This window comes from Pagrus major, chromosome 21, assembly GCF_040436345.1.
Source record: "Pagrus major chromosome 21, Pma_NU_1.0".
Lineage (NCBI taxonomy): Eukaryota > Metazoa > Chordata > Actinopteri > Spariformes > Sparidae > Pagrus > Pagrus major.
In genome coordinates, this window is record NC_133235.1 from 13,298,413 (window position 1) to 13,326,036 (window position 27,624).

A 27,624-nucleotide genomic window follows, 5' to 3' on the forward strand; every position below is an offset into this window, starting at 1 on the left:
TTATCCGCTATCAGAGGAAGTGTGTGGTGCTGTGGAGGGAGAGCGCCGCCTTCGGGCGGTGGAAGTCCAGGATCGCTCGGAGCGTTCGGAGCGCTCTGAGGCTAGTGAGGCGGGCCGAAAGCGGTGAACAAAGCCGTCCAGGAAGTCCTGCTGCTGCTGGGTTATGGCTTGGGAGATGAGGCAGGGCAGCGCCTGCAGGCTGCCCGTCACCGAGTCCAGCTTGTCCTCCAATGTGCCGATGCGCTTGTCCAGCTCCTCACTGCGCTCCTGCAGCTCTGACACCAGGTCGTACATCACATTCTGGGTCTAATGAAGGAGAGAAAGTAAATGTGTTCGGGGAGGTGCAGGAAGAGGTGGACAGAGAAGGGAGAGGAGGAGGGCGGGACAAGATGAAAAATATTTAAACATCTTTTACAACTTCATTTTTCCTGCTACCGGTGTGGACATTTCTTGATTCTAAGATGCATTGCAATGAGTAGCAGAGCTTAATGTTGACTGTTGATTTTAGTTACATCGCAACATTAGCTGATGTTAGGAGATATCATGGAGGGAGGCAGAGATCAGCAGCCAGTGATAAAAAATGCACCCAGTAGTTTGAAAGCAGACGTGGACACATTTCGGAGTTTATGAACTTGCTTGGAAGCACGAACTAGACAAGACGCACGAGTCGTGTACAATTTTCACCTGAAGCTAACGTCTGCAGCCATAAAGAATACAGCGAGCTTAGAGGGAGATTAGTCATGTCTGTGATGTCTGCTAAATTCAGGAAGTGCTGCTATGTGACAATAATATTTTAGTAGATGACAGCACACGTGTAATGCACTGCAGACAGATTTATGTTTTTTTTTTTTTAAATGTTTATGTTCTGAGTTGAGTCACACCGATACTGGAATTGAAAAGATGCAACTTGTGCTGCCTCTCTGATGCTTCAAGAATCGTTGACAGCTGAATCGCAATCGAATCGCGAGCACGGTGAAGTTTCACACCTCTAATACAGGCCAAAGCAACAGATTACATTCACAGTACTTACAATACAATGCCAGGAAATGTAACAGTTCATCATAAATTACATGAGCAGACAGTCTAAATCTGACGTACTCGGTCTGAAGTGAAGGAAATAATGGCAGGAAGCAGCAGTGGAGAGGAGCTGTATAGTTTCAGCAAGTCAGCATTGATTTTATCTTCCCACCATTTCACAACCAGCTCCTCCGATCCATTTATAGCCAGAGAAGGTCTTTAATGCTTTATGTATACGGCTGACACGACTCATTCATATAATGAAATGTTACTCCATTATTTAGACACTTATTGTTCCGCAGTGGATTCACTGAGGCCGGTGTTAATGTATGCGGCGTCTACATGTAATTATTGTCTTCATGCTATAACAATTTTATATGTATGTATTCTACATCATTTCCTTTTAAATTTTGAAACGTTTTCTGAAATCTATTTCTCCGTATGGGTTAAAGAAAACTGCGAGCCGTTGAACCACTGTAGGGTGTACAAAGACGGATCTGAGCAGAGTAAGGGGCAAGTAAACACACATTAAAGGAGTTGGCCTCAGAACCTTTTTTAAAACACACACTGGAGTGCAAATGCCATCCACATCAAATGAGGCTGCTGTCATGTAACTCCCTTTGAACCCCCTCTCTGCCCGGCTTTGGTGGGTCACTGGTGGGTCTGGCTGGACAGAGGCTACCGAGGCGTGACTGCATCCAGCCTCCTATACAGCCAGACAGTGTTTACAGTGTGTGGTTTTTACACCGCTGTGAGATGTTACGAGAAAAAGGAATTCAGTCTAAGTTGATTTGATCTTAGTTAATCGACAAATATGAATACACAGAACAAAAGTATACAGTAGACTCAGAGATAGTTCTGGACTTCTTTCCATTATTGTCTCTGGTGATTATAGATGTCATGTAGGTCCCACCAAGAATGAGACAACTGACCAACATTTAAAGATATAATGTGGGAATACTGCATTAAACCTCTGTTATATAGTTTACTGAGGTGTGTACTTACATTATCCCAAAGTTTACATTCCTGCTCCAGCTCTAGTCGGCAGTCAACATTACAGTACATACACCTAAAAATGGAGGTCAGTTTCACGGCTCGCTGCTGCAGTCGGGTTGATAAACAGGACTGAAGACAAATCCACTTTTTAATCCCAAAAATTTAAAAGTAATCTCTGAGCTTTCCGTTAAACGGTTCTGGATCAGAGCAGAATCCGAAGTGACTCCAGGTGTTTATACTCTAATCCAGAATCTCTACCCAGCTGTAAGCAGCTCCGTCCGGCCCTCCACAACACTCAGCAAACATCTTTTGTTTTGTTTTGATATAGAGCCCCCTAGTGGCAGAAGTTACATATCGTATGTGTAAGACAATAGCTGTGTTTACAACATCGATCTATCGTCTGTGTCCGATACAACTTGTTGGTCGAAAGTCTAGAAACAACAACAACGTTCAAATAAGTGTTTGAAAAGATGAAGAATCAGAACCAGAAACGCAAATATTCTTCCCAGGACAGGATTTGGGTCGCAAGTTATATTTAAAGGCAGAGAATCAAAAACAGTAAAGTCGCTGGTTGTTAAAACAAAACAATCTGAGGGATCTGACGGGAAAACGTTGAGTGTGAGGTGACATCAGATGAGACACTTACCTTCGCCAGGTCCACCAAGGTGTTGGCCTGATCATTGAGTTTCCTCTGCTCCATCTTCACACTGCGCAGTCTGGTAGAGGCACAGGGAGGTGGGAGCAGGAGGAGGAGGAGGGGAGGAGGAAAGGGGAGGAGGAATCAAGGAGAAGAGTGGCGGAGGGAATAAGGGAGTAGAGGGGAGGAGTTTGCAGGAGAGAGACAGGTTGTTTGGGTTTATGAAGGGACAGGAGGAGGGAGAGAGGAGGAGGAACAACACATTTTTTTATCAGGCGTGCTCTCTTACCGATGACATTGAAAACAGAGAGGACAGCCTGCATGCATCGAAAATATATGTACTTTACATATCTATATGTATACATGTATATGGAAATATATATGTATATATATACAAGCATTCCTGGTCTTGGTCAATGCAAACCAAAACATGCAAAACTGTGGAAGCATACTACACTCGTTGTGAGAAATAAAGACTGTCTTCATCATGTTTTATCCCTTTGTAACAAGATCTTTTTCTCATAAAAGTTTTTCTTAAAAAAATATATTTTTGCTTTGATGAGAAACAGACTTGATACTGAGAGATGATCTTGTTACGACCCAAAAATAATTTGTTTTTGAATAAGAGGAAAAAAACATCTCGATATAATGCCGAAAAACGTGTTATTACGATGACAAAACATGATGCTGTTATCCGGCGAGAACGCAATATGCTTCCATACAATAAAAAACCCCCAAAAATTTGAAATCAAAACATTCTCGTCTATTTCCACCCCAAAAGTAAGACAGTAAATAAAAGGAAAAAGATGACATGCCCTTTGTCAGTGCTACACACAGCTCGGTGGTAGGACTGCATATATACACACTGGTCATTCAGTAAGCGTGCAGTGACTGTGAGTGACTTTGTGCACAATGAAACGTTGTGTGTGTGTGTGCGCGTATGTACATGGGTTGATGGGTGTGTGTGTGTGTGTGAATGCCACAGATAAAAGATGAAGCTTGCCAGAAATAAGTCTTAATGACACTGCCGAACATACGGCAACATAGACATTTCAGATAACTTGTGCAATGATACATCGGACATGTTTTGTGATGCCTTTGACGTTGTGCCTCTTTATCTCTAATCAAATGCATTATGGCGCTGTAAGAACTGTTAACGCTGATGTGAACAATGTGTCATTGTTAGCGGTGGCATCACACAGCCATCATCTGGATGTGCGAGAGGAAGAATTTCCCTGTTCGGCAAATTATGAGACAGGATGACATTCAAGGGCATTTATTCATGTGCAAATCAGTATATCAGAGCAGAGTGAGACTGCTCGCTTACGGCTCTATCTCTGTGGGAAACCGTTTCAGCTCCTGTGCGTCTGTTTGCTCCGCTTTGTCATCCCTTATGGCTGTCGAAGAATAGGGGCTAAAAGCTAAAAGCGCTACTTATTAGCGTAGCGCATTATGAGCACAGTTTTGTCCTACGACCTACGTGTTCTGTCTTTCTGTGCATCAATGTCATGTGCAAGCTTTGGCCTTTGATCTTATGTGAGAAAGGAAAAAAAAAATCAATGTTAAAACAACAGCAAACATTTCAACCTCATTAAAACTACAGTACATTACTGTGTGTGTGTGTGTGTGTGTGTGTGTGTGTGTGTGTGTGTGTGTGTGTGTGTGTGTTCATGTCATCACAAAACCATCAGGAGTGTAGGATGAGATCTGTGGATGCAGGTTAATATAGCCTCCAGAGCAGCTATATTAATCATGGGCAACAGTATACAGTACATTGTAGATGATTATGAACCGCTGGCCAGGCTAACAAAGCTCATTCTGTGCAAGATGCTTTTTCTTTCACACGTTCTCTCCAGACAACCCTCCACTATTGACACTTGTGACAAAATGTTGATGCTTTTTTTGTAGTTTCATTCCATTTAAAGGGGGGATGGGAGGGAGAGGGAAGTAAATGGAACACTGAAGTTAAAGAAAAACCAAAAACGATTCAGCATCCAGCATTTTTCTTCCATGTTTTCTTTTTTTTTTGGTAACAAACGCTTTTTTTTTCATGCATGTCAAACGCAGACATGGAGAAAGGAGGAGGAGGAGGAGGAGGAGGAGGATGTTGAGGAAACAGTAGGAGGAGGATACATAGAAGACTCAACTTACTTCTGAGCTCTGCGGTGATAGAGCAAAACAAAGACAGAACACAGTACAGAGTTTTAACCCCACAACATTCACGAAACGAGTGAAACCATTACACTTGTCACTGTAAGCACAGGGTCAAAGGGGAGTCGGAGGGAGAGGGGGACGGGGAGGGGAATAGGAAGGACCATTACACTAGATTGTAGCGTGTGTGTGTGCTTATGTGTGTGTGTGTGCATGTGAGAGAGCTTACATGTGTTTGAGCATAACAATCAGAGGAAATGGTACTCTAGGAGAGGAAATTGTAACAGAAGCTACTTATGAACCTCAGCTAAGACAACAATTCAGCAGTTTATTAGCAAAACAACTATAAATAATACAGCCGTAATATTTTCTACCACAAATACCGTTAAGACAATCACATGTATTGAACATCATAAGACATATTGGTGGGCCTTAACATTACAGCTCAGTGACAACGTGGTAACAGTGGGTAACAGCTGACAGAGGTTATGATAAAATGTGCACTATGTAAGAATTGGCCACCTGTCGAATTCATAATCAAACATAAAAGGGGGCAGCGTATCACCAGAGTAACCGCTAACTGCTGCTTACTGTAGCTGCCATCAGCTAGTTAGCTAAGTTAGCTGTGCAGCTAGCAGTCCGCACTAAGAGCTCAGGGACCAGGGGAGTGTTGGTGTTGATACCGCTAGGAGCTTTGGAGTGGGATGGGCTGAGGCTTGCTAGGTTAGCATGCTAACATCACTAGATATCTTTGCAAAACAACACATAGACGTCATCACATCATTACTGTTATTTTTTCATTATTTTCTAAAATTCTTACACATTGCACCTTGAAGTCATAGCATGTAATTACCAAAGTAATAACCTGGTAATAGCTTGGTACATTATTAACATTGTGTATATCTGGGTAATATTAAACTGAGACATATGTAAAGTGGTAGTAAGGGGCCAAAGAGTAATCAGGGGGAAACAGTCAAAGATATCAACAAGGCAAACTATTTAGTATTCGCACAGTAATATTTTGGCAACAGTATTGTAACCTGGTAACAATAAAATGGTTATATCATTAATATTTAACAATATTTGGACTGAAAATGGTAATATGGTGTTCAAATGACCTAAATAATCAGTTGCCTGTATTTGTTCAAGGCTGTTTTCATAAGGTAGCTGCTTTTATTTTGATACCGGTAGTAAACCAAAGACGCACACAAAAGAGAAAGTGCACAAATGACTCTTCCAAACAAAGTCAAAATGTCATATTTTGACTTGTTTGGCAGCTGGCTGATGAGGTCACAAGGTTTGTCAGTATTTCATTTCATATTGTGAGTTACTTTAAAATGTCTGTGTTAATAATCTTTCCAAGACGATGAGTAAGAAAAGCTAGCAAATTGCTGTATTAGCCAAGCAGTCAACATTACCTGGTGTTTGTTATTTAAATGAAACGCTGTTTATGAGAGATATTCGAATTGCAGTTACTGCAATTGATTTAAACGTGAACGAAGGATCAGAGGAAGCTTTATTCCATGTTTATTATTACCATTATTCACCTTTTTTGGCTCCTTATTACTACTATTACATAGTTTTCAGTCTAAAACTACCCAGATATACCCATTGCTGATACATAGGTATTACTTTAGTCATTACATGGTAATTGGAACTTAATTATTGCTCTTATTTACCAAACTATTACCATGTTATTACCAAGCTGTAATTAAAACTGCTACCAAACTATATTTACAACATACTTTTTCATTGGGCATGCTTATTGTTTCCTCTTGGTAGTTGTTGTTGTTTTGGACAACTCTGTCATATTTCTGTCAAACACTTTATCATAATTACATTTGACGACACAAAACAAACGCCGTGCAGGACTTACTGGTGAATGGCTTGAAGAAACTTGCGCTGGTGTTTCCGCACCTTGGCGTGATCTATCTTCTTGACCAACTTAGTGTGTTTGTAGATGAGCCATGTTTCCCTGAGTACATTGGCAGCTGTGTTCTTTACCTGTGAAACAAGGTTGAGAAAGACGTCAGACGTACAGCTGCTTCTCCAGGGGGTTTATCACGCATCCATGATTAATAAGATTAGATAAGATTGGATTAATGTTTATTGTCATTGCAGGGAGTTCAAGTACTGAGGCAAGGAAATGCAGTTTAATGTCAAATGAAGATGCTAAGATAAATACAGTAAGATACATACAGTATGTGCAGCTACAGCGGCCTGTATTTATGTATATTATTAATACTGTCTAATGAAATATAATGACAGACAAAGGTGAAATATTGGCAGGTAAGAAAGAAAACTTTTCTAAACCAGAGTTACAGGCTTCCATTCAAAAATGGTCAAACATAAAAAATAAAACAAAATCAGAAGAAACAGCATAAAACCACTTGAGTACTACGTTATACTAAGTTAAATACAAAATATAGAGAGTTGTAAAGGCTTTTAAAAATGCAACATGCTTGTGATACTGTGGGAGAGTTTATTTATGAATTTTGATTATGTAAGACTAGTATCAACATAGGACATTTGTAAGGACGTCATGTAAACCAGTGGCTCTCAAACTGGAGGTCATCAGAAGATCAATTGAATAAGAGATGAGAAAAAAAAAGACTTTCTCAATTTATCTTTTAAATGGGAATTTTACTGTTTTTTAGTTTCACTTCTTCAGGCCTTGTTGCTGGGAGCTTAGACCCCAATATACCTGCAGCAAAGTCAAGTTTTAGTCCACGCTTTAGGCCTTTATGTGGTTACAAACCGCCCTTGATGTTAAATCAAAACAGCAATATAATATTGAAGTGACTCTAAATGCAGTAGTGTGCTGTGACTCACTCGTTTGCAGAGTTGTGTGTCCATCATGAAGTTGTGGACATGCTTCTCAGCCTTGGTCAGCTCCAGCTTCCTGGCTACCACTGCAACCACCAGCGCAGTGCAACCAGCTCCCTGTTGTGCAAAGACAGGAGGACGTTGTTAGTGAGCTTTCTAAATACATCAAAAACAAAACAATATGTTAGATTTATTTTTCAGACCTTGAAAAAAATTGTTTGGAAATCACGTCATAAGGAAGCTGGAACAGGCCAAAACACATGTGCAGCGATACGTGAAAAAATGCTCGCACGAGAGGACTGTGCTCAATAAAAAGGCACATTTGGATGAACAGATTCAGTCATAGACTCTTACGGATCATCGAAAAACAATGTGCTCAAAATCTTCACATTTATTGACCCTATGAAAGTTACACAAGTAGAATTATATATAAAGTTAGCTCAAAGTTGTGTCTTTCTTGTTGCAGTTCAGTCGTGGTAAGAGTGTAGCTGGCAGCGAGTGTTAAGTTTTATAACTGTTCCAGGCAGAGTCCTGTGAGAATGTTATGTATTTATCTGAGTGAAGAAGAGAGGAACCCACCATAATCCCTGTAAGCAGACACACGCCTTTCCCACAGTACGTGTGTGGTACCATGTCCCCGTAGCCAATGGAGAGGAAGGTAATCGAGATGAGCCACATGGCTCCCAGGAAGTTACTGGTCACTTCCTGTTTGTCATGATACCTGAAGTGACGAAGATAAGCAGAAGAGGGATACACACAGTCAGTAAAGCTGCACACAGCTGCTTGAATGTGAGCATGCTGGAGAATGACGTGGTGCTGTGTGAACCAAACAGGGGTGGGTGGGTGGAGGAGGTGGAGGTGGTGAAGATCGCGGAGGGAGGAGGAGGAAAAAGTCATGACACAAGGTGTTACACCTGTTTTGTGAAGCCAGTTTGGCAGGGTGGCTAAAAAAATGCATCAAAGTTCATTCTGAGGAACAAAAATGAAGGTACAGTGTATATATATATATATAAAATCAATTTCTATTCTTCGTCTTTTAGTAATTTCTATCTGAGAGAGTTTAATGAAGAAACATGTTTGATGGGAGGAAACTCAAACTGACAAAAATCGTTTTTTTAACGAAATTGATGGGATGAAACTAAAAGAGCAAAACCACCGAACATGTGTTGCATGTTCGGTGTCTATCAATATAGAAATTAACCATTTGGTGGGAGGAATGATATGAAGGAGCGCTTAAAAAAAAATGGGTTTGAGTCCAAATCACTTACTCTTGTCGCACATTAGCATAGAAATGACAATTTTTAGACGACATGTTTCAAATGACAACGTGACGGGGCCATGTCGCCGTAAGTGACTGGATTAAGAGCACCGCAGGTCAAACTTGATTTGAATGTGACAACCCAACAGATGTAATGTCAGAGCATCCAGAAATGCACACACAGCTGCATTAAATCAAACTAACAATTGGCTTATTGGTCACAGTTGGCTGCAAATCTTTCCTCCATAGAGTTTACGCTGCTCCACCCCCGCCCCCCCCGAAAAAAAAAAGGTTTGGCAATGCAAATCATCACTTCAAACATGTTGTTCGCTGAAAATAGCTGACAGCCATGCTTGAATTGTCAGTCCAAAGGCCCCACAGTGCATACACAAAGATACTTCTATGAAGAAAAACACACTGTACAAAGCTGGATTGACGATGACATTCCCATACCTTTTGCAGCAAGACAAAAGTCCATCACAGAGGCGAATCTGCCTCACACACCCACCCTCATTCAACTCGCCTCATTATTCCCAATGGGCTGTCTAGGAGGAGGTCAGATAAGATTTAATTTTGGAGTTAAAATCAAATATTCATTAAACACTTTGAGACAACATCTCGCTAACGTTCTTGTGACAAGACAACGTGACTGGAGTCTTATTTCCTGGGATTTTGTTGAGGCTTTTCTAAAGGGGACCGGGCCAATCATGAATTGCTAACAACTTTAAATTATCCAGCGGTGACCCAGCATGTGGACTCAAAATGGCCAGAACAATCACCTCTAATTAGTGCACAAGTACAAACTGGAACACTTGGGGGCCAGATGATGAATTCCTGGAGGTTTTCTTTCAAAATTAAGGCAAAAGAAAAGAAAAAAACCCCGTGTTGGTTCTGTAGAAATGCCCGCTCCTCCTTCTCCTCCAAGACAGTCCATTGTTATCAAATATCATCAACCAGCTAATCATGCCTTTCTGCAGTTCTTTAAACTCACACTCTCAAGTTTCTAATCATGCTCAAAGTCAGAGGAGAAAATAACTATGAGCACTTTTTTTCCCCCTCAGAGTGACAAAAAGTGTGCGTTCTGTGGGACTCAAGCTTCGTAAATGACATGCAGAGAAGCAGTCTGTACAATACCATGCAGGAATAAAAAAGATGTCTGCATCCTGCATGCTTCAAAGCCAGTATATTGAGAGCAGGGGAGCGACGGGAAAACCTGGCGTCCGTCTAGAGATGAAAACCACCTCTGACAAATACTGCAGTATTATATCAGGTCGGAGGGGATTGTGCGTCTTCTCGGATGGGCTTTCATTTGCAAACATTGGGGTGGGATCGGATGAGTAACAAAGCAAGAAGCTCATTGAATTTGACACCGCTGTCTCTTTTACCTGCATCCCAACACTTCAGCAGCTGCCCTTTGATAGCTGCCAGGGGGCTAAACTTGATCAGCTGGCTAAATATTGTAATTACAAGTGACTAGTATGTAAATTTCATTCATCTTGTCATCAAGGCGTGCAGAGAGTGAGTCATGTCTTCAAGGCAGGCAGAAATGTGCTGCACCTTTTGGCACATTGAATAAAGTATTACACTTCTCTCTGTGAAATATACCCCATAAATATGTTTGACAAAAATGCAGAAGGCATCTGTTTTTGGGCAATAAAATGTTTTGGAGAATGCTTCCTGTTTTATTATCTGTGTTTCTAATGGTGGATGTGGCGATATATTTTCAGCGCACATATTTTTCAATAATTCTGAAAAAAGAGCAGAAGACAGCAATCGGGGGAATAGAGACGGAAGCTGAACGGGGAGCTGATCAATAGCATTTTAAGGCTCTCAATATACTGTGTCAAGTTTTGGAATAGCATGGAGAAGAGCTGGCACCACTTTCAACCTATTCCAGGACAAGAGGTATATCATGTCTAGAGCGGACAGTTTTATCCCCCACTGTTAAATCCTCCCTGACAGACACTCTGCAGCGAAAGCATTATCCTGAAATCACTTAACTCAAATATCGCAAAGTTATTTATCCAACACTGTATATAAAATAATACTGTCATTGACATCCAAATGAGCTCTGAAACTTTGCTTCTGTGGTGGGTTAGAGGAGGGAGTACAGCATGATTCAGACAACACCTCGACGGCTCGATCTGCAACTAAACAAGTCAACAATAATCCAAATATGCTATCATTAATGCATGAACTTGTCATCCCTGCCCATTATTAAAATACTCTCTGTTTATGTGTGCGACTAATGATTCACAGTGGTTTAATATTTCTCACTGTCACTGTGTGCAGATGAGCCTTTAATACAAACAGCATGACGAGTAAAAATACAGCTGCCAACGCTGACGACACAACCTCTGAACAAACACAATCATAACAATGGACCGAATGTGATAGAGTCACACACACACACACACACACACACACACACACACACACACACACACACACACACACACACACACAAGGGCCTTATTGACATAATGAATTCTCCGCCCACTTACCCGAGCCTTACCCAACAAAACTAAATGCCTGAACCTTAAACTAACTCTAACCTATTCCTAATTCTAACTGAATCCTTGAAGGCAAGTCTTAGCATTCAAACAGCACTTTAAAGTTGGGAGGACCGGCCGCGAAGTCCTCACTGTGACGATTAAAGATCCAGTCCTCACTACGTATCAAATACAAGTACAAAAATACACACACACACACACACACACACACACACACACAAATACATACACACAAAAACAAACAAAAACAGGTGACAAAATCTGTCGGGAATATGTGAAATGTTTGATCACAAACTCTAAAATACCCACTAAGTTAAAAACAATAAAAGTGTTTGTGCATGCAATAGTTGAATATTTATAATAAATGTAAAATCAATAGCTTCTATCTAGATGATTTTTTATGGAAAGTGTCACATTTTTATCAGAAGTTACTTGTTTAATGTTTGTTTTTTCCAAGAGCCGTTATATTGGAGTGAATCACTTCACACACATAAAATCTGACCCCACCATGACGATGATGATGCTCAGTGTGCTTCCAAATAAGAGAGCTGTTTAAAGTACCTTTAATATAAATGTTACTTTCGTGTTTTCTGTTTCTAAATTACACATTGTTGTGTAACAACTGTTCGGGAAGAAAGAGTCTTTTAATCTGCCGATCCTAGACTGAAATCTACACATCAAACTTCCACAGCATCGCCTCTGTTTCTACTTTCCTCCGCTGGTCAGCAGCTGCAGCTGCAGCAAACAACTTCCTCCATATTCAAAAGCGACTGCTTAACATTCTGCAGATATCGCCTGCGTACTACAACAGCACTTCCCCCTCTTCCCCCACTTCCTGCATTTTCGGTTTCACATCAACAAAAACAAATTAAAACATTTTTTCAACAAGTGCGAGCTTGTTGATATAAATGAATTTGAGCGTTGGCTGAGATTACTTGGGGACAAATATGTTGGGAAGCTCCTCGGGGAGTGTGATAGTTGCAGTAAACATGAGCAGATTAAACTCAAAGTGATGATGACCTAATTAAAAAACTGCAAAGCTAACAGTGTTTTTACAGCGCAGCCAATATGCAGAGCAAGCAAGCAAGCAAGCAGCAGCACACACCAAGTGGACTGTAGCATTTTTATGGCATGTGCATTACGTAATGTTTTTCCAAGTTTCAACAAATGAAAATAAACAACCATCCAACTTAGTTCAGTTGAGCTAAATTGATGAAAGTTATTTTCATTATACTGTTAAAATGGTTTGACATTGTAAAGGAATTACAACATCTAGCTATTGCAGTCTGAGCTAATATAACTTTGGTGATGTCTTGATTTTGAATCATCAGGTGAACATCTCCATTGTCTCTATCGCTTTCTGTTACTTTGGTTTCTGACTAAATATCTACAAAACTAACATTCTCATCAGCCTCAACTTCACATTCTGTTTATCACTAATAAGCAAATGTTAGCATGCTAACACGCTAAACTAAGATGGTGAACATGATAAACAGTATACCTGCTAAACATAAGCATGTTATCATTGTCACTGTGACCTTGTTAGCGTGCTAATGTTAGCATTTAGTAGTTTTGCATTTAGTAGGAGGACATAAGACAGCTTTTGTAAATTTACACAAAACTGTTTCTTGCTTGGAAAAAAAACACATCTACTTGGAGAAAAAATGTGAGATTGTTAGCATACTGATGTTAGCATTTAATACTTTAGCATTGAGAAGTAAGACACAAAAACGTACACAAACTTAAGATCCCGCTATTCTTACATACATGTTTACTCTTTCCCTGGTTTCCCTGTAATGTGCACACTTAAACCTAATCAAACTGTAAGAAAGGTTTAGTCATCTTATTCCATTCACTTCAGTTCAAACACGAATGCAAAGGACAGAAAGTATCCGCAGCCGTCTCCATCTCTTGGCGCTGTGCCCGACTTTAATTCTGGCCAATGAATTCTTAAACACACTCGACCAGTCAAGGGGCTCAATGTCACCGTGACCCCCTCATCCGATAATCAAACATGGAGCAGTAGCATTCCCACAAGGTGTGTTGGAATTGTACTTTAGCCAATTAACATAAAATATAAACCAAAGAGAGGCTCGCTGTGCTGCAGAACCAGACATCAGCTTCTGATTAAATAGGACTAAATGAGCCTTTGTTACAACAACTTTATAATTGTTGAAATTACTTTTTGCTCAAATGGCAATACAGTATGATCGAACTGTAATAATAAACTATACGTAATGTATTGCTGTCGGCCAAGTTGTGATTCCAAAACTAAAGAGCTGCTTGGGTTTGCTGACTTGCAGGTTTTGCGGCGAGGCAGGCTTCAGGCCTCCGTTGCCAAAACTGATAAAATGTGTGTGTTTGCAAATCTCATCCATTTTAAAGATGCTGTATGAAAACTTCAAAAGAGTACACCCTTTTAACTAGTCAGATTTCCTGCAAGTCACTCTATCACGAATCATGAAGTAAGACACATCAGCCAAGGTAAAACCCTTGACACAGTCTTGTGGAACTCCCCTTGCAAACTTTCATATTTAAGCTGAGCACTTAAGTACATTTTTTTTGCTCAAAGTCAGACCTTTTCTGTCCTCCTTAATCTCAAAGGCAACCAGACAGGAAGCTCTGATCAGAAATCCCTTAATCTTAATGTTACAGTGCTGCAGTGTGGTTATGTCTCTGGGGTTAGCAGATAGTGAGTGTCCTATTACAGATGTGTCATTGAATTAGGTTAGAGACACCTCCACAAAACTCAACAGTAAATTCTGGCATCTCAGTCCCTGCAGAGCCTGTTACCAAACCTGTGCTCAAGCAGGAACAAATGATCACAACAGTCCCCGTGTAATGTTTAAAAAAAAGGTACTTTGCTCGCAGAAATAATACACTCACGGGAATTCATAACATACCCAGTAGTGTTTAAGTTTACTCTACTGCAAACTCTGGGTATCTAACCTTCAGGGGACACGAAGAGCTTTGAAGCACCGCCACCACTCCACCTCCACTGCCAGCTAAGTACACCTCAGCATTTTCTTTCATGTTCCCAGTCTTCCCAGCGTACTCAGCACTCCAGCTAATCTCCTGCACTTCTGCCCACAACACCAAGTTTGGCTTTTTAGGTAACGCTTTCTCATTGGAACCCGTGAGATTGCCGACTGTTTTACTAATCTATTCCCACGTTCAGGTGCCCCGCATTATGCCTGTGCAAAAAAGGTTTCAGGGTGTTGATTCTGTCAGAATAAGTGGTGATTTTCCAGCAGTTTGTTCTCCTGATTGATGCTGAGACACGCGGACATGTTTAGGAGAAACTCATCCTACAGCTGACAAAACACGACTGAGAGTAGAGATGAGATAAGAAAGGATATTATCAGCCCATATTCCCTAATTTGATACTTATCAGCTGTTTGTTGCAACAATGATTTAGAAAGTGTTGGAAGTAAATTAAGTGTTATGAGTATATATATATATATATATATATATATATATATATATATATATATATATACATATATATATATATATATATATATATATATATATATATATGTACATATATATATATATATATATATATATATATATATATATATATATATATATATATATATATGTATAAAAGGACACAAAACCACCAAGTGTCTTAAAAGGGACATATTATGCTCTTAATTAATTTGGGTTACTACTTGAATAAGTTTACCTGCTTTAATGCTCTAAAAACACACCAGTTTTCTCATACTGTCCAGTGTTGCAGCTCTGTATTCCCCCTCGGTCTGAGAGGCTCTGTTTTAGCTCCTGTCTCTTTAAAGCCCCCCCTCCTGAATACCCAGTCTGCTCTGATTGGTCAATTTACACACGCCTGAGCCAGCATTGTTCACAATGTCTGCGGTCGGCTCTGTTGTGTTTTCAGCTTCCATTTAGTTTCACGTCTACAGTGAATATAGGCAAATGTGTGACACGGTGCCGCAGTGTGATGTCATGAAGTCACAGAATTAAAGGTGGGACTACTGACGAGGTGTGTTCAGGAGCAGTGTTTTCTGTGGGAGAGAGGAGCTCTCTTCGGCACAGACTGCAGGCTTTTTAACTTTTACATGCACAAGAATATATATAACACACTGAAGGAAAGGGAAAAAATGAAAAAGCATAATAGGTCTCCTTTAATAATATCTGAACCACGACTAAAAAGGTAAAAACTAGTCTTGAAAGATTTTGCTGCAGCCTAAACCATTTGTAAAAAAAAAAGCAAAATATTGGTTTATTGACTGTGTTTTTGATCTCTAAATCACAACATGTAAACACGATGAGTTTGTTAGCAGGAGGTAACTGATTAAGGATTCGTCTTCCAGATTACATTTGAGAAACTGTGTAATTAGATTACAATAAGAACGTCAAAGATTACTGGAAAATTATCAAAAGAACGTGAAGAAATAACAGTTTTGATGTTTTGACGTCTATGAACTGTGTTGCAGAGATATCTACTGAAGTTAGCATGCTAACCAGCTAGCTCTGTCCTGTGGTGCAGTGCTAGCAGTGTAAACACCAACATTCCCCTGGTGCTCGCAGCTCCCAGTCTGGACCAATAGCCGCATGGCTAACTGAGCTAACTAGCTAACAGCAGCTCTAGTTATTACAGTTAGCAGGTACTCTGGTGATTTGCTGCTACTTGTTTGTTTTATATATTCAACAGTAGGATTATATTACTCAGCAATGTGAGTGTTTGTTGAATTGTGATAGTGTATGTTCTGTTCTGGGTTGAGTTGAGCTTGGGCTCAAAAAGTTCTGCCATGATTGAAGCAGTGCTCGCCTACAGTGCAGTCAGTGTCATGGATTGGGTTTTCAGTTTTGTGGTTTGCTGTTTTATTTTTTTCCACTTCCTTTGTCATTTTTCCTTATCCTTATGCCCTATTAACTTCACCTGTGTCTTATTAGTCTTCCCTCTCTTGTGTATTTACGTCTGTGTCTTTCCTCTTTGCCAGTTGGGCTGTTGTGTTACCTGCGTCAGTCCTGTGTCTCCTGTGTTCCTCGTGTTCCTGCCTGTGTTCCCAGTGCTTCTTTGGTTTGTGCGTATTTAGTTTTTTTGTACTTCTTATTCTTGGTTTTGCCTCTGGCTGCTTCCTCTGTTTTTGTTTCCTTTCATTGCCAGCTTTTCATCGGCCTCCTTCTGTAACTTGCGTGTAGGATTTTGTGTATTGGATATCAGATTTGTTCTTTTACCTGCCTCCCCCTGTCTTGTGTTTGGGTCCCTTTTTGATTTAAACTCAGTCCATTTTGGGCATTATCACAGCTCTAATGTTAATAGATAACTGATTTTATTTGAGATAAGCGGGTGCACCTCACCAAGCACGAGGGGATGCAGTACTCACAAATACTCCTGCAGTTTAACTGCTCAGAGCTACTTGTGGTTTTGCCATTTCTGATTGGTAATATGCGCCTACACAAGTAAACATGTTTTTTCTCTCCGTCATGGCTCAAATCTCACATGAAAAGAAACCCAGAGAGCACATGACTCAGCATTAAGTCCGTCCTGCAGTGAGACATGGATAAGAGCTCAATGACTCCAAAAATCAGACTAGTTCATAGGAAACTGATCCCTTTCTAAGAGCTACAGCGACTCTCTCAAACTGGTAGGACATACCGCAGCTGACAGCTGCTATTTTGCCGACAATGGACAGAACAAACCCACAGAAAGAAAAAGTAACTGTGCCTGAAACCTTCTTCTTTAAGCTACTTCTACCTGTCTGTGAGCAGAGGTTCAGCTCCTGATCTTCAGTGCAGATCATATCTTGGCTGATTATAACTTCCACATTCTTTCTTATGCTAATATGCTTGGCAGGCTTTGTATATGACTTTGCCATAGGCTGCAATCAATACTATGGCCGCAGAGCATGCATAGTTTAGAAACAAATTATCAGATCAAGTCATCAAAGCATAGAGAATCCACCTGTCCTTGAGGTTGCAAGTAATTGCATAAAATCCATCTGTCTTTGTGGAAGAGATGCTCATTTTAAAGATAATGTAGTGAATGATTCAGGTTAAGGAAAAGGTGTATTTAACTCTTAGATTGAAAATGTATAGCAAACTATACAGATCACTTTGTGATCCTTGGTGTTCAGTCAGGAGAACGAGGAGGCATTTTTTTGTTGCCTCACATTGTTAAATCTGTGTCAGTGATGGATCCGTGTGGTTGCACTCGTGGCCTGCAAACTGTAAATGTGTAAAATCGACCTGAATATTTCATGTAAACCTGTGGCTGGTGTGAGAAAGTTCAAGTTGCAACGGTGTGTGTTTCTCTGGTCAGACACTCGGACAGTCTGTTCTTGGCTGGCGCTGTTTGTATCTTGTGGCTAACCGATGACACGATCTGGATGTCAGACCTCGGGAGGTGGAGGTGGAGGTGTAGCTGACTAGTAACTCAAGCCTGATAATCCGGCGCTACGCTCTGAGGGAAAGTCAGCTAAACTTTCTGAGAGCTTGACTTCTTTTTTTCTTTTTTTCACGTAGCCTACGGGTCCTCGCCGGAGAAAGCGAGGTGAGACACAGCGGTCTCACTCACATCACCTAGAAATAGAGCGTTTTGTTTCAGATAACAGAGTTAGAGAACAGGAGAGGAAGAGAATTAGATAACAGTTAGAGGGAAAAAGGAGCGAGAAACCGGGGAGGGAGGCAGGCAAGGCATGCATGCGAGTGTGTAACTGAGAGATTAGGCCTGCTTGTTATGGATAAGGGGAGGCATTGGGACAGGGAATCAGTAGTGGGGAGAGATGAGGGAAAACTGCAAAGCATGCCACGTTAGATGGGTACAGTAGGAGATCTGCAAAGGATCAGTCAGGAGTAAGAGAGAGAGGGAGGGAGCCTTATGGTAGTGAGGGAGAAGCCAAAAGAGCTTAGTTAAGGAGCTTAGTTGAGCTAGGTTAGCTCTGAAGATGGACTGTATCAAGAAAGACGGGGCCAGTGACCAGCGTTAAATCCAACCACTGTAACATTAGCATTCCTCCTCAACTCCACCCTCGCTCCATCCCTCTCTGTCCCGCTGGGTTGTGCGTCTTTCATTCCCCCCACCGAGGCATTTTCCAGGTAGACTCCGTGCTCGTCCAATCTCACACCGTACTGCCCTTTGATTGGCTCAGGAGCGTGGTCAATACGACAGTGTAACGGCGCATTTTAACAGAAAAAGTCACACACAGCACTTTGGGAAACAAGCGCCTCTTTTGTTCCACTTTTTTTTTGTCGTTATTTACTTGAAATGATGGGATCGGTAAGTAAACATGAAAACTCACATGCTGTTTGGATGTTTACCAGAGGAGGGGGCGAGGGGGGGATGAGGACATTCAGTTCACAGGTGTAAACAGAAAAACTGGAGACACTGCATTCAGCACAGATCACACTCCTCCGTCCACAGTGTCTCAGTTTAAGAACAATGTGTTGCGCAACAATGGAAAGCAATGCCCTCATTTACCTGCCTATCTTTGAACTACATAACACTAGTCATATATATATATATCAAAATCATGCTGTGCTAGATAGTAAGACACACCCCAGAAGTGCACAAAATGCTTTTGACACTCGTCCTTGCCCTTGCACACTCCCTCCTTCTTTTGGCTGCAGGAGACAAACTGTCTTCACCTTGAGAGCAAAAATCTTTGGGGCAGAAGCAACAAAAGTCTGTGGAAAACCATTACAACACTGTTCAATTAATTTTGTGAAGGGAGACACATAATGGGATGATAATGTGTGAACACAAAGAACAGAGAGGCTTTTTGCTCCTCGACAAATCTTTGGAGTTGCTGCTAAAAAGACTTTTTGTGCAATATGGATCTATAACAATTGCATAAGGAGAGGGAGAGAAAAAAATGAGGAAAGACAAATTGCCCTCTGGCCGATTCGTGAAGGTGACTTGAAGGAGCTGCTCCATTTTAGCACAAATTTCCTCCTCCTCCTCCTCCTCCTCCTCCTCCTCCACCTCCTCCTTCTCCTCCAGCCCCTACCGGCCTAGCACACAATAGTTAGCAAAGAGACGCTTGCTTCAAAGTGCTGCTCACACCGTTGCTCTCTGCTGTGCTCCTAAAGCCACTAACAGCCTGTTTTCTTAGCAGATGGATGGTGCCACTTACATGCCAACTAAAGGGCCTACCTAATCCTCCTTTGCCACACTGAGTTTGGAAAGGATCATCGGTCAATTGTTTTAGAGGGGCTGCCCCTTCTCCCCACTACCACCCCACCCTCCAACCCCACTCAGGGCAGCAGTGGCGCCAGCTCGGTGCAAAAATGATAAGTTGTTTTGTTTCCACGGCTAGAGAACGAGGACTCACATGGTATCCCTATGGAGCAGCATAGTGGGGAAATAGAAAGTACAGCAAAACATTATACAAACACACGCACATGCACACACGCACACCTACATGTGCATGCCCGCACACATCCGTACACAAATCCAACCCCATCTGAACACACATGTTATTCTTAAACTGAAACCAAAGGGCTGTCAGCATGCACTGCTCATGGGAGGTGTGTGTGTCGTGTGTGTGTGTGTGTGTGTGAGAAAACCAAGACTCTGTTAGAGATTCTCATCTCATCTGCTCTTTAACTGTCGGATCAGGGGTGTGAAGTGTCAGAGGTCCATTCTTCAGGTTTGTTCTCCTATAATTTTATGGATCCTGCCTTAAAGGGATACTAGACACCCAATAATAGCAGTAATTTCAATGTTCAGCCAAAACCTTCAGTTTAAAGAAATTTAAACATTTTGTGAAATCCACTTATTTTCTTTCTTGCAGCGACTCAGAAGAGAAGATTGATACCAATCGCATGTCTGCGCTGCAGCTGACACCAGGAGCTGGTTAGCTTAGCTTAGCAAAATGACTGGAAACACTGAGTTACCTCCGTCCAAAGGTAAGAAAATCCCTTGACGCTCACAAATCAACACGTTGTATCATATTTTTGTAAAGCAACATTATGTTATTGGCATTCTGTGTGATTTAGCGCCACCACTGTCGTCAATACAAATTCCAGGTCTGTATCAATTAGTCAGACGTAATGTAGGTGCTAACTACAAGCTGCTCTGCCCGGACCAGGAGCTTGGAACGCGTCTGTGTTGTTTGCACCTTTTTTGCAGGTTTTACACCTCTTGAGGTACAAAGCCATGGGCTAACTGGTTAGCATGCCAAGTCCAATGGCTGTATTTCTGCAACGCAATACAAAGACGTCTTTGACGCAACATCAAAACTGTGATTTCTTCACATTATGTTGATAATTGTAGTTATTTTTATAATGTTTTAAACCAATATTCTTACGTATTGCACCTTCTCACTGTTTTACAGGGGGTTATGTGCTCGTCTATTTCTGGGCTGAAACCAGTAACTTCCTGAATCTTCAGCTGGTTACCTGGCAACCGGTTTCCCTCTGTTTCATGACTTTGTGCCGAGCTAAGCTAGCCGGCTGCTGGTTCCAGCTACATATTTACCATAAAGACATGAGAGTGGTATCGATCTTCTTGTTTCATTAAGAAAGCCAATTACTTTACGTCTTTAAGGCTGCGAACGAGCCATGAACTCCCCAAATAGAGTGTATAGTGTGTGGTGGCATTACAAATAGTAAACAAAGTGGACGGTGTGTTGATTTGAACATGTGCCCACATTGAGTTGAAGTGACACCAGTTACACCTCATTGTGTTCCAGAGGAGCTGGTGTCAAAGGTTTCATTGCTGGTTCGGTCTGCGAGGTTTAAACCCCCCCAGCAAACAGCTGGAGGTGCTGAAGGTCCCAGAGGATCCAGGGTTGGGCGTGCGGGAGTGGGGGAGGTTAGTGACAGGCGTTAACACGGGTGGGTAGTTAAGAGGAGAGGTTGAGGAAGGGGAGGGGAGGTACTTAGTAAAAAAGCAGGCGAGGTGAGCTGCAGGAGGACACTGAGCGTCTGTAATCAGGGCCTTCTTCTGAGCTGAATCGTGACTTTTACAGCGCAGCACGTGCAGCATCACATTGGGTCTGACAAGAGCTCTCCCACCCAGCCTACTCAAGTCCCCCTTCCACTCCAACTACGCAAAAATGACTTTGAAACATCAAAGCTGGCATTAGCGTCTCATTTCCCTATGCAAATGCAAAACGAGAAAGAAAAAAAAAAAAAGCTTTTCAATCCTCCCTGCCTCTTTCATTTTCAGTGAGAATCGTTGCTGCCCCCTTGAGATGAAGCCCGATGCGCAGTTTTGGGGAGAAAACGGGTTAGGGGATCCTGGGGGCTGCTCTGCATTACCAAAACAAACCACTCAGCAAACAAACAATTAGACACTCATGAATTATGGACAAGCCATCTAAAATAGCAATAAAAACAAGGAGTGGGGAGTCGTGGAGCGATTGCTGAGCTAATGAAACGTATATCAGGGTGTTTTTAAACACTCAGGCAGTGGAGTACTACGTGGGCGTATCAGAGTATACTATCCTCGACACATGTGTACAGTATTTATATGTAACCTATCCTGATGACTCTGTGGACCAGTGCAGATGAGCGACTGAAACCAAGCTAACACCGAGAAGAAGCTTGGGACGAAACAGAGACGAAGAGAGTGAGGGAAAAGAAGTGTAATCCACAACGCGTGATTGTGCAGCAGCCATTTTGTTTTTCAATTTTCCCCTCAGCAACATCCACAATTCACAACCCTGTGTTTACCTCTCACAGACGCGCACAGTCCATGCAGCAATGATCCAGGAGGATATACTGAACACCAGCAGAACAGTTCCTGGACAGATGGTCATGAGGGTCTTCATGACAAAGCGTGTGTTGAAGTTGATCTTGTTGAGGGCGCCGATGCTGCGAGAGGAAGCGTCCGTGAACAGCTTGCTGTGGAGCAACATGACCCTGCCTATCAGGTAGAGTCTCAGGAACATGGGGATGGAGAGGATGATGTCCACGTCGGCATCGGCCACCGACGGCGTGTAGGTAAAGGCCAGCCGCGCCGTCCAGGTGAATACGTACTGGCCCGGGATGGGATGGATGGCACACACCAGCAGCTCCAGCACGATGAAGAAGATTCGCTCATACGTCATGGCTATCCTCCAATCGTCCGCACCATTGTCGACCATAAACAGCTGAAGAGAAACAAACAGAAAGCAAGATCTCGTTTTAGAATTGTCTTCTTCTTCTTTAGTTTGGTGTTGTTTTGTCAGCATTTTCTCTATTTTTCATCATCTTCAACCTCCCTACATCTTCAAAGTGTTTATCAACAACAAAACAGACTGTAAGAAACATATTATTCAAATCAAACCCACAGATCTTACTTGAAATTCTGGTCAAGATCTGAAAAACGTCATGCAGAATTAGAGTAAAATTTCTATGAACTGACGGGAGGATATCAAGAAATGTTTTCATTTGATTTAAAGTTGTAGCCATGAAAGTGGCATCAAGGATTTGGATGTATTTAATTTAAACGTAGTAAGTCTGGTGCAAAACCAATAAGCAAAATACTTAAGGTGAGATATTCTTTAAAGGGGCACTATGCAGTTTTGGAGAAGAAATTCAAAATCAGAATTTTAATATTTACAGTATAATGAGGTAATAATACAAACTCAGAAATATTTTTTCCATCACTGATTAACAAGCTGTTCTCAGAGGAAAATAAGGTCCCAGTACACTGTTTGAAGCTAGAAAGGTGGCAGGGTCCGCCACATATAAACAAAGTAAAACAGTATGAAATTGTGTTGTCCTTTAAGGTCAGTTTGTTTATTCAGTCATGAGAGAAATCAGTCAGTGAACTACATACTGCACCTTTAAGTCAAACAGAACAACAAAAAATAACATAAACTGAGATGCAAAAAGATGTTGCAAAGAGAAACTCGTGATATCAGAAATGCAGTCATGCATTTTGTTTTTGGAAGATATTTTTTGACACTGACTACGTAACAAACAGAGTTATACTTGTGTATTATGTGTAAACATTATTAAAGCATTCTTATTATTGAACAAGATACACTGTATCTACATGTGTACATAACTTAAAAGTAATAAAAGTATGACACTGATACCAAAATCTGCTTTGTTAAATTAAATTAAAAACACATTACTGTGGTAGACTCACCTGGATTTCCCGGGCATGGTACATTATTATAAGACCAAGCAATATAACAGTGGAAAGGCTGATAAGGCATTTCAGTGCAAATGAGTATGAAGATTCCTGTGATGAGAGAAAAAGACAAGGAAATATATATTAGAGATAGCCATGTTGATTTAACACAATTATTACATCTTTATTACAATATACAATCTGACAGTATAAAGAGGAATAACCAGACAAACTGACATGCATTTGACATCATTTCAGTGTCTATATTTAGCCTCGATAGTCAATGACTTCTGAGTTGTAAGATACTGCTTAGCAACGAGGTAAAACGAAGTAGTTGGAAAAAGACGGCTAGAATTCATGTAAACTATAATTATCCCCATGTAAACGTGCATACACACAAGCATATACCCACAGAACTATATATAGCAACACAAACACATGCGCACACAGTACTTATTAGCTTAAAAGTCTAACTGAGAGCACATAATGGGGTTTTTACACACAAACGGCGCCGTCAGGATGTTGCTAAACAATGCAGCTGCAGGTGTAGGTGCAGCCTGATATTATCTATGGATGCTGTTCGCCACCATCTAAACTACCAATTAATCAAAGCCCAGCACTAACAGGGGGACTTTCCATTTAATGGTAGGTGCAGGAAAGGCAAGGCTAGCATTAGCAGGGGGGCCAACACCGTGAGCGTCACTGGTGATAAATACGCCAGCTGGATGCTAGTGCTGCACTGTGTGTGTGTGTGTGTGTGTGTGTGTGTGTGTGTGTGTGTGTGTGTGTGTGTGTGTGCGTGTGTGTGTGTGTGTACATGGCGACCGTAGATCTAGGAAATGAGAACCTGTACTACTCAAGTCCCCCCTCTATGCTGGTAAAATGCCATTTGATAAATCAATTTAACAGCCATGGTGTAAAAACGCCGCTCTGCAGCAGGCTAATGATCCTCGGGTTGTTATTATCATAACGACACCGACAACAAATGACAAAAACAACAAGTGGAAATATTGTTCATAATCGTCAGCGTGGTGACAGTGAGAGCTGCTCAGTATTACTCTGTCCTTCGGTGGTCCATATTACAGAATGTATTTTTAGCTATCAACTAGATTGCTTTGCCCCTCAGGTCGGCGACATGTTCTCAAGACATTCTAATGTCTGGAATTGTTTTGAGAAGTCCCTGCTGAAATAACATTGAGTAAACCAATTAATCCACCTGCCAGAGGTTCAAGGATTTTTCAGTCCCAGTGCTCACTGCTTCTTAACGTGTTTCCCTCCTTCAGGGCTCAGAAAACCTTGGCTGAGCCTCTCGTGTCTGCTGTGTGATGTGACGTGAGATGGAAAATGGACCGTCCGCAGCACATGCTACCTGTCTGATGGAGGAGGAGGGGCACCGTACCACTCAGAGATGGGAGGTCATTTCCATTTCAGCTGAGGTCAGCTTGATGAATGGACTGAACCTTACTCAGTAACAGTCACAGACAAACCTATTGACTTTCTTAAAACCCCATAAATCATCCTATAGATTACCGCACTGACTTACTTCATCGTACAGACCCACACTCACATATACCTACGTGTAATCAAAAGCAGGTTGTAATAACTCGGACAGACACCGCTGGAAACCATCTCTCGCAAAAGGAACATTTAAGCCCATTGGCTACAAATGTACTTAACATTAATGCTGAAGAGTTTTCGAAGCGTACCAAAAGCTTTAATGCCTAACTATATCTGAGATTTGTTCCAGTCAGCTGACATACAGTACAACACTTTTGACAGTAGCGTATAGATCATGAATTAAAGGACTTTGGCAGGAGACTCTCAAACTTTTGATGCCAGCATCCATGAAAGCACCAGAGTTTTAAAAATAGCCTGTTCTCACAGCTACATCACCATGTGACAGTAACTTAACTTTGTCCTTAAAGGACATTATACAATCAAAAAAGGAAGCGCTGGAAGCCTCTTTCCCTACAAGCAACGATGTGTGAAAAGACAATGACACACTCTTTTTCTTTGCTGGTTTGCAAACAGAAGAGAATTATTACCACCACCCACTGATATAGTAGCGACTAGCTCTGTCTTATGAAACAAGTCCCAGTTGCTGTTAGACCTTCTTCTTTTGAACATCCTTGTAAGATTACTTATAACATGCAGGTTTCAGGACGCTGCAAATCCATTTTATGGCATAGTGAAATAAATGGAAACCAATGGCTGCCTGAAAAGTAGAGAATGAAAGCAAAATCTTGTGTTGTGATTCTTACAGGAGCCTGCAATAATGTTAAGGCTGCAAAATAAAGGTGAGAAGGGTCATTTGCAGTGACGAACCCTCAGAGAATCACCTAATTGTGCATTTTAGCACCCTTTAGCTCTTGTTTTCACAGCCCGCAACTTTTTTCTTTGGTTAAGTCCTTCATTCTTATAAACACAGTTTCTAGCTACAACAGGTAGCCTCTGATAAACCCACTGTTCACCACCAATCCATCACCAAATGGCACAGGCACAAAGTTAGCAACTAGCAAGTGAACAAAGTTAATGACTAGCCAGTGAATAGACAAATTGAATGACTCCCCAGCGAAAATAAACTAAGGACAATGCCAGAGAAATGTCAAAGCTAGCAACAAGCCAGTAAACAGACACAGTTAATGACTAGCCAGAGAGTATAGTGATGCATATAGGAAGCAAAAGACAATCTTATATCTCTAACAAGTTGGTGAAGACCAAAACACAGCTAAAGTAGGAGTAAATACTGACTTATATTCATCAAGATGCAAGAATTATGAATACAAATGAATGCTAATGCTGGAATGTCAGCCCCGAGTGATCCATAATGTTTAAATATACACACTTTGTAGTTAATGGGCTTATACGTGCCAAACTACCTATAAGGTAGTCAGTCCTGTTCAGTGTTTACTCACATACTGATTGTACTGTTAAAGAGACTGTCTTATTTCCAGAGATGAAAGGCACCGTGACCTATTATATACTGCAGTGCACTGCAATGTCAGCTCTCAGGTAAACAGCCCAGTAAATACGGTGTTAGAGGCAGCTCTAAGTGAACTGAGCGAACGATGTTACTCTCAAAATACCCTGACACAGCAGAGCTAATACGGAGCGACAATAACTGGTTAAGGGGTGGTCACCTGGTCACCATGACCCTGAGACAGGTGTCTTTGCTTAAGAGTCCCTCTTGATCCTAAAGCGTTCCTGGGCCGTCTCTACTGATCTGCTAAAAGTGAAATATGCTGCTTAAAGCATGTGGCATGTCATTCCTATCTTTTATTCTTGTTGACCTCTCTCTTCATCTCTACTTGTCTTTATCTCTCTCTCTCTGTCTGAATCTGTATGTACGTATCCCGTCCTCCACTATCCCTCTCTCCATCTCCCTCCCCTGCTGTGAGGCTGTGATTTTAGATGCTGTCTTCACAGGGATTGACAGATAGCCACAATGGCACCTGTAGTGGAACCAGCCCCTTTGGCTCGACTCTGATCCGATGCCAATAATGAAAAATGGATATCAAATAAAAAAACAACCAGTAACAAAAGCAGACCAATAGTCGAGAAATCACTGAATAAAAAAGTCCAATCAATAGGCTGTTAGTCATAGTACAGATCACATGACACTCCTTTTGATTTGTATGTGTGCAATATTCCCATCACCTTTGTTAGATAAAGTATGTCAGTGTCTGCGCTAATAATCACTCTTCATAAATCTGACAGCTGCCAGCCCCACACAAATCAAAACTTAACAATAGCAATGACAACACACAAAGCTCCCACTCATGCATCACACACATGCACAACCTACCTTAGTGTAAACCCCCCATGACAGCTCCGTCTCTGTCACCATGACAACAATCCCAAACATCCCGAAGATGAGTGCGTAGTCGCTGAGCCGCTTCCGCTTCTCAAACAGCGCCCTCCGGTGGCCGAGCTTGTAGCCAATGTCCCTGTTCTTCTTCTGCGGCGCCCTGCCACGCCCGCTGCCCTCCCTGACCAAGCTCTCGTTGGACGCCTTGCTGGGGTCTTCGCCGCCGTTGCCCTTCGACACCACCACCTCCAGGCCAGAGCTGTGCAGCGTCTGCAAGGGCTGCGTCTCCGAGTCGAGCTCCGCGAGGTTGCGGCGCGACGAGGACGCCAGGCTGCCCACTAGTGGTCTCACCACTCCGCCATTGTACTTGCAGGTGTTCAT

General features: G+C 41.7%; 1 protein-coding gene across 2 annotated transcripts; it reads right to left on the reverse strand.

Annotated features, from left to right (window-relative positions):
* Nucleotides 1–27,624, reverse strand: kcnn1a (potassium intermediate/small conductance calcium-activated channel, subfamily N, member 1a). Of its 2 annotated transcripts, XM_073490613.1 has the most exons (9): nucleotides 27,241–27,624; nucleotides 23,451–23,546; nucleotides 22,046–22,464; nucleotides 8,207–8,348; nucleotides 7,634–7,744; nucleotides 6,678–6,805; nucleotides 4,802–4,810; nucleotides 2,660–2,729; nucleotides 1–306 (listed from the first exon to the last, which is right to left on the reverse strand). In XM_073490613.1, exons 1-9 carry the CDS (start codon nucleotides 27,622–27,624, stop codon nucleotides 1–3), a joined length of 1,665 nt encoding a protein of 554 aa, XP_073346714.1. The 2 variants fall into 2 exon arrangements, with proteins under 2 accessions (XP_073346714.1, XP_073346713.1); XM_073490612.1 differs by lacking the exon at nucleotides 4,802–4,810.

Bases quoted from the DNA above. Each gene is read 5' to 3' on its own strand.
- kcnn1a (XM_073490613.1), bottom strand. From the start codon at position 27,624: ATGAACACCTGCAAGTACAATGGCGGAGTGGTGAGACCACTAGTGGGC. The intron at 22,465-23,450 runs GTGAGTCTACCA...GTTTCTCTTCAG, and splicing joins ACCATGCCCGGGAAATCCAG to CTGTTTATGGTCGACAATGG. The intron at 307-2,659 runs GTAAGTGTCTCA...CTCCTTCATTAG, and splicing joins CCTTGGTGGACCTGGCGAAG to ACCCAGAATGTGATGTACGA.